Source organism: Lactuca serriola, chromosome 5 (genome assembly GCF_051521515.1).
Source record: "Lactuca serriola cultivar US96UC23 chromosome 5, Lser_US96UC23_V15, whole genome shotgun sequence".
NCBI classification, from domain to species: domain Eukaryota; kingdom Viridiplantae; phylum Streptophyta; class Magnoliopsida; order Asterales; family Asteraceae; genus Lactuca; species Lactuca serriola.
In genome coordinates, this window is record NC_136412.1 from 20,533,228 (window position 1) to 20,541,291 (window position 8,064).

Sequence of the window (8,064 nt, forward strand, 5' to 3'; positions counted from 1 at the left end):
GTCGCATAGCCTCGAGTAGCCCGACCTCGACTTATTAACAACGAGAATAAAATAAATGTACAAATGACACTCACAACACTGAAAAGTTAATTAAACAAACAAGTTTACAAATGACACTCACAAGAGTTTAGTTTAGTCTTTCTTTTTTTGCTTATCCGACATATACCTACCGCTTGTAGTCGGATCCACGATACAATCTGTTTGCGATATTAAAGTTGGTAAAACATTATTCCTTCGTCACCATCCCACCAACTTCCTATTTGCAACTTCAAACATAAAATTATTAATAGTATGGTCCCTATGGTTTGGTCCATTTTGATCAAAACTTGTGTTAATTTGAGTATGGCTGGAGGTTTGGAAGTGTTATTTAATAATTAGTTGGGATGTGACTTTTGGTAGTCAACTTTGGAGTTTGACTTGGCTTGGTCGCAGTAGGTGAGCCCCAACACAACACAAAGGAGTCATCGTATGAAGCATCGTCATTCTTCATATAAAACTATAAAAGCAACCAAAACTCTTACCCATTTCAAACCAAATCAACACCGGCCACACCATTATCGCTCATTTCATCCAATACCAATTCTAACACATTTTCACAGGTATTCATTTCTTGCTTTCAATCCAAAAAGAAATACCGTTTTAGTTAATTTCACTAATTATGCAATGGTTTCAAATGCATTACGTACTAATTTGAATATTTGATCAAGTTCTTACGGTTTACTTTTTCATGAACTGCAGTAAGGAGATGAAGATCGCGATTAGAGAATCCACGATGGTGAGACCCGCGGAGGAGACGCCGAGGATAAAGCTATGGAACTCTAACGTCGACCTCGTGGTTCCAAATTTTCACACACCGAGCGTCTATTTCTACCGGCCCTCCGGAGCCACCAACTTCTTCGATGCAAAGGTCATGAAGGATGCTCTGAGTAGGGCTTTGGTTCCGTTTTACCCCATGGGAGGACGATTGAAGAGAGACGAAGATGGCCGAATTGAGATCGATTGTCAAGGACAAGGCGTATTGTTTGTTGAAGCAGAGTCCGATGGCGTGATCGATGATTATGGTGACTTTGCCCCCACGTTGGAGCTCAGGAAACTTATCCCGGCAGTTGACTACTCCCTCGGAATCGAATCATATTCCCTACTGGTGTTGCAGGTAACTTACTTCAGATGTGGGGGAGTTTCGTTAGGAGTCGGGATGCAACATCATGCTGCAGATGGTGCATCTGGGCTGCACTTCATCAACACATGGTCCGATATGGCTCGTGGCCTTGACGTCAGTCTCCCACCCTTCATAGACCGAACCCTCCTCCGTGCTCAAGACCCACCACGACCCGTTTTCGAGCACGTTGAATACCAACCTGCTCCGCCGATGAAATCCACATCCGAAACCTCGTCAGATGAAACCGTCGTCTCAATTTTCAAATTGACACGAGACCAACTCAACGTGCTCAAATCAAAATCGAAAGAAGATGGTAACACAATCAACTATAGCTCCTATGAAATGCTCTCCGGCCATGTTTGGAGGTCTGTGTGTAAAGCCCGCGGTCTGCCAGATAATCAAGACACCAAGCTATACATCGCCACCGATGGCCGGGCCCGCCTTCAACCCGCCCTACCACCGGGCTACTTCGGGAATGTTATCTTCACGACCACTCCGATAGCGGTAGCAGGCGAGCTTCAGTCGAAGCCAACTTGGTATGCTGCTAGTAAAATCCACGATGCGTTAGTGAAGATGGACAACGATTATCTTAAATCAGCACTTGACTATTTGGAATTACAGCCCGATTTGAAGGCATTGGTTCGTGGTGCACATACCTTTAAATGCCCTAATCTTGGAATAACCAGTTGGGCTAGGCTGCCGATTCACGACGCCGACTTTGGGTGGGGCCGGCCTATATTCATGGGTCCCGGGGGGATTGCATTCGAAGGTTTGAGTTTTGTGCTACCAAGCCCGGTTAATGATGGGAGCTTGTCGATTGCCATTTCACTGCTAGCCGAACATATGAAGCTTTTCAGCAACTTCTTGTATGATATCTGAAATCTTGGATACATACGTTCTTTAAATTTGTTCATTATTGTATGATTTTAATTTTTACCCAAAGGGAAATACTTATGTTGAAACGAGCTTATATATAGCTCCGTTGGTTAGAGTTTTTAACAGCTATTCAGCTTAAAATATTGATATATTTTGCACAAACATTTTATTCTTTCTATCTTAGGCCATTCGAAATACTCAAGACGAACCAGCTCGTGGTCTACGTAACCATGGAAAACGCTCGTACACACTACCCCAGTCATTCGTGGTTGGGTGTTTTTGTGGTCCATCGTGATGCATGCGGTGGACGATCACGACCAATGGCAACCTTCATTCTCTTTCTAGCAATTCGTCGGTCGAAAACTTAAACTTTTAATATGTTTTTTTTTAATATATCAACATTACCTATATAAACACAACAATTACAACATTTACATTCAAACCATTCTCTTTAAAAAAACATATTTATTGAATTTTTTTTAAGAATTTCAATTCGGATGACGAGGGAGAATTCATCTCGACGCTCTTCAGTGTTGTGCAACACATAACATGATGAAAAAGTTTGTACGTTTCACATTTAAGAGCAACTGTCAACCGAGATCGTCAAGTCGTACATGACTTATTGGTACATGATTACTTTGTCAATAATTGTGTAACACCCGATTCCTAGTACGTATTTAAATTTAAGTAACTCCATAGTTTGCTCTGCGACTCGGTGAGTTGGAGGCCCAACTCGTCGAGTAGACTCGACTTTTGATCGGGGGGGGGGGGGGGGGGGTTAAGTGACCTATTCGACGAGTCGGGAGACCGACCCGGCGAGTAGGACTGTCTGGATGAAACCCTAATATTTGGGGTTTGCACCCTATTTAAACAACTTATAACACCACAAACCAGCCTCCATTGTCCCTCCCAAACCAGAGAAAACCCTAACTTGAAACCCTAGTCGTTATTGTGTGTTCTTGAGCTTGTTGGTACCATTTTTGTGTGTTTTTGAAGTTGGAAAGGAGGAAGGAAGCTTGGGAGTTCAAGTAGAAGCAAGAAGATCCAGAGGTTTTGCTCTATTCTTAGCTCATTCAAGGTAAAAAGTTGGAACCTTGACCATTTATCTCTTAGATTTTGATTTAGGGCTATTTCTACCTTTTTTATAAGCACAGTGAAGCCATAATCGGATTTTGTATGTGTGCTTGGTGTTGCACTTCAGATCTGGAGCTATTGGGGGTCCATATGGCATAAAGGTGCCAACTTTGTTGCCATAAGCACCCCATACATCTTGTAGACCTCTTTTTATGGCTTTTTGAGCCAAAGGCCTCATGCATGGACATCAAGTTTGTAGTTTTACGTATAAAATGGACCCTAGGAGGCCAGATCTATGGTTTTGATGCGTTAAGACCCATTATAATCAGTTGTATAGTTTTGGACAAAGAGGGACTCGGCGAGTTTGTAACATCCATAAATTTTACGCCAAATTTAAACTTTTTCAATCATAAATAAAATCAAACCGCGTTTGTTTACAAAAATGTTTTCAAATCAATATCCATCAGAGTGTCCCAAAATCATAACATAAGGATGAGGAGCGGTACGGTCATGCCTTCGCCTTGCCATGATCTCTTGAAGTACCTGAAACAATAAACTGAAAACTGTAAGCCCGAGGGCTTAGTGAGCTACCCCCCAAAATACCAATACCATAATGAAAATACCATATCAGTAATAATCAATCAATCAACATGCATACTGGGCCATCGGCCTGACGGACCGCCCTACATGGCCTACAGTCTATCTGGATCTATCCCGAGCCTTCGGCATGACTGTTCCGCCATGTGGGCCTACAATCTCCTCGGACCGCTCATAAGGTATACTGGCCTTCAGCACAAAGCATGACCGCCTCAATCCAACCAACAAGCAAATAACCATGTGCGCATAACTATCATATACTGGCATATACAAACATCAAATATATCTATCTCACTGATCATCAATCATAGAATTCTCCTGTAACTAGAGGACCGACCTAGGAGGTCACTAACATACCAATCCCTACGGATCATAAAAGCATAACATACTGTCTACCCTGATTCCGATCTAACAGATCATAACCACATGTAGCATACCATAACAATAACAATTAAAGGGCCGGCCTTGGTGCCGTAGACCCTATCGATACAGTGAGGATAACTCACCTCGCAGATGTCGACTCGGAAGGTAAACTCCAACTCACGGATCACTTGACACCGGCTCTGCCACCTATTATCATAGTACAATATACTCGTAAGTCCTTAACCTTTTAAGGTACTCCATAACCCACTAGTCAACCCCTGATCAAAGTCAAAGCCCTCAGTCAAGGTCAACAGTCCATGTTGACCCCAACTCGCCGAGTACCCTCGACTACCCGTCGAGTTCCTTGAAGTACAATCTTGTTGGATTAGTGTCTAAGTCCATAACTATGTTGGTATGTACTTGACCCGATTGTGAGCATGGTCCTTTTGGGTTGCCTTCACACTGGTGACTAGACAGGATGATTGTTGAGGAGAGAGATTGTTATATTGTTAAGAATAATAAATTGGGGTATAAATTTGATTTGTTAATATATTATATGAATAATGTATTTATTTGGAATCATATTATTAATTAGTATTTAATCAGAAATTAATTAGGAATTAATTTCGTGATTAAAGGAATTAATTAAAAGTATAAGGCCTGTTTTGTAATTATTTGATAGTTGAGACTTTGGGCTATTGGATCACCTTTATTAAGGCTTGATCGAAAATCCTATAAGGATCTAGGAGTTTTCTTCCAAGGGCTTAAGGAAAGGAGTTTATGGGCTTGCTTAGGCCCTAAGCTAAGGGATTAGGGTTTCCACCTTGAAACCCTAGTTAGCCTTAAGTATAAATAGCACCCTAAGGCACTAAATTCGGCCAAACCTTGGAGAAACCTTACTAAGGTCGAATTTTAGAGCGTCTTTCCTCCCTTCTTCTCTCTCATATTCATCCTCTCACTCAAAGTGTGTTTGTGAGCCATTAGAGGTACTACACTTGTGGTACTTGCTTTCAAGAGCTAAGGAAATTCAAGGAGCTAGTTGTTATTGCTATAGAACAACAAAATGTATGTATTCTATTCTCCTTTGTGGATTTTGTAAATCATAGGAGTATCCCAGGTTTCTTTTTGTGTTCATAAAGTTGTATAACTAATAGTGAAAACATAGATCCAACTCTAGGGTTGCATGCACACATAGGATTGTTTGTATAAGACCCATCAGTGGTATCAGAGCCATTGGTTTTTGTTTTCAATTAGATTTGATACAAATGTATGAATATGACAATTAGGGTTTATGGCTAATAAACCCTGAGGCTTGATTTTCGAAATTAGGGTTTCTAAACCCTAGATTTCGAAATTTTTGATAGGGTTTCCTAAATCTTTTTCTTTGGCCCCAAGATTTCGATTTTAGGGTTGTCTAACCCTAGAATTTCGAAATTTGTCTTGTCCCCTAGATAGGATTCCCAAATTTTAGGGATTTCGATAATGTCATATCTTGTTATTATCCTTGATTCCTTAAATAGATAATTAAAGATCTTATGAATTATCCCATTCCATAAATTTTCAAATCTTAGGGGATATGGGATTAGATTAAATTAATTGTTTAATTTAATGGATAATCCTACAAGATTTAGTAATTTAAATTAATTGTTTAATTTTGGATAATTATTAAATCAATGTTTTAATATTTAAAATTTTAAAATTTAAGGGTTGGATTTTCGAAATTTTTGAATAAAATTAAAACCTAATTTATTTTAAAAAGTTTCAAAACTTGCCCTCAAGTTTTGGAATTTAAATTGTTTGATTAAAAGGTTTAATTTTGAAAGTCTAAATTCTAAAACCCTTAGTTTTGAAAAGTTCAAATTACACCCTTATGGTTTTGTTAAGTTAATTAAAAATATAATTAAAAGAGAGTTAATAAATCCATAATCATATGGTTTATATTTATTAAATTAAACCACCTAGTATTTTAAAAGTGTAAAATACAACCTTATACTATATATATATAACATTAAAAGTCTAATATTATATATGTATAACTTAAACTGCTAGTCTTACCGTTAGTAGGCCTCATTCACGAAGCCGGTCTATAAGGGGGGTATAAGGTTATGTCCTATAAAATGGCCGTTTAGTAGGTGTCGACTCTCACCCACCGCTTCCTTGATTGGTGGAGGGTCGTTAGCCGAATGGGTAGGATAGGGCAAACCTTTTCCATTAAAAGTATAATGAAGTATAAAGTAACTAAATGTTTTTACAAAATTCCCAATCTTAGTTACTTTAGGCAAAAGTGAATTAATGCAATTCCATGAAATTACTCTTTGTGCCCTTGCGAAGACGTTAGTGGAGCGTGTGTGGTTAACCGGCACACTAAATGGTTCTAAGCAAAGGTAGCAAAAGGTGACTCAATGTTTGTCATAGTTCGGTGGAGCGTGTGTGGTTAACCGACACATCGAATAGGTGACTATAACATTGGGGGCACCATGTAAGTGTGCATGGTTATTCACACCCTGTTTTGTGATCCTTGGCATCCCAATCACAAATCGAGGGGCATATCGAGATTTAAACATGCCATTGAAAAGTTCAATGAATCTAAAAGGATATAGGAATTTTTCAATACATTTAAAACCTAATCTCTTTTTCGTTTTTCATGGTGGAAAATTAGTGAATCGTCATTCACTTACCTTCAAATGTTCTGTAATTTGGGTTACGACATCCCTCTCCCAAGTTATGGAATATTGTGTTGGGTCCTAGCCTTAATATCTCATTTGGGTGATTTATTAAAGACTCAATCAATCAACTAACTTGAATTTTTTCTCCCGTTTTGTAGATGTCAAAGTATGACAACTATGGTTTTCCCAAATCCCGTGGAACAAGCTTTCCACATGAAGATGATATTCCACGATTCGACCGAGGAACATGAGATCATGCTTCCATTCCTCCACCTCCTCCAATTATTCTCCCTAACCCACAAGTACGAAGGCTTGAAAAGTTCAAGATCACTCAAGCCCTTTTGGCAAGTAAACATGAAGATGGGAAACTTGTGTGTGCACACGTCTTAGAGATGAAGTCACACATTGATAGGTTAAGGATGTTGGGTGTCGAGATTCAGGTGAGTTAGCTATTGATTGAGTTCTTTAGTCACTTCCTGAATCATATAGTGAGTTCGTTAGAGAGTACTATATGATGGATCATGACGTGACCCTCATTGATCTCACCTATTTGCTTATAGCTGCTGAATCAGCAATGATTTGGCGTGCTGGTCAAGCAAATTTGTCTGGTGAATCAAACTCCCAAACTACAATGGAAATTGAAAATGGTGACATTGGAAATCCAGAAAAAGGTAAACTCTGAGATAGTTCCATGTGCCATTCCAAAAGAGTCCATTTGCTTTTATTGCCAAAAGAAAGGGCATTGGAGACGAAGCTGCCCTATTTACCTGAGAGTTCTAAGAGATGGGAGAGTCAAGACGTATGACTCTATTTCAGGTAAAATCCATTAACTAACTCTTTTAAGTTCCTATTCTAGATTCTTAATACATGATGTGATAAGATTACATTTTGATGTTTTGTAGGATTGAAGAAAAGAGAGGAAGCTTAAGGGAAGAAGTGAGCTGAATCTAATTGTGAAGAAATGGATTTCGATCGCATTGCTTGAAGATTGGATTCTTGAGCTACTACTTGGAGTTAGAATAGATTGATAAGATATATGTAATAACATAGTTTTTCAACTGAATTGCATTGTAAGGACAAATTTTTCCGCAATAAAATAAATTTTGATTTTATCTTATTTATTTATCCTTGCAATGGCATGTATGAAAAATTGATGTTTGAAGGTTTCTATTATTAGCAATAATGGATTTGATTCTTAATTAGGTTATTTGTGGAAGTGTCGATAGTTTACCAAATAGGGAGAGTTTCTCATCACCCAAGTTTCAAGTGGATAGAAACTTGGAATCATGCAACGTGTATTGTATGATGAATGAAAAACTTTCACATTTG

The 8,064-nt window shown here is 38.8% G+C and overlaps 1 protein-coding gene across 1 annotated transcript; it reads left to right on the forward strand.

The window, feature by feature from the left end:
- The first annotated feature begins 453 nt into the window (after positions 1-453).
- On the forward strand, positions 454-2,197 carry LOC145052147 (shikimate O-hydroxycinnamoyltransferase-like). The gene is made up of 2 exons (XM_078999960.1): positions 454-599; positions 739-2,197. The coding sequence occupies exons 1-2, from the start codon at positions 469-471 to the stop codon at positions 2,036-2,038; spliced, it is 1,431 nt and encodes a 476-aa protein (XP_078856086.1). The 5' UTR covers positions 454-468; the 3' UTR covers positions 2,039-2,197.
- The last annotated feature ends 5,867 nt before the right edge of the window (positions 2,198-8,064 follow it).

Bases quoted from the DNA above. Each gene is read 5' to 3' on its own strand.
- LOC145052147 (XM_078999960.1), top strand. From the start codon at position 469: ATGAAGCATCGTCATTCTTCATATAAAACTATAAAAGCAACCAAAACT. The intron at 600-738 runs GTATTCATTTCT...CATGAACTGCAG, and splicing joins ATTCTAACACATTTTCACAG to TAAGGAGATGAAGATCGCGA.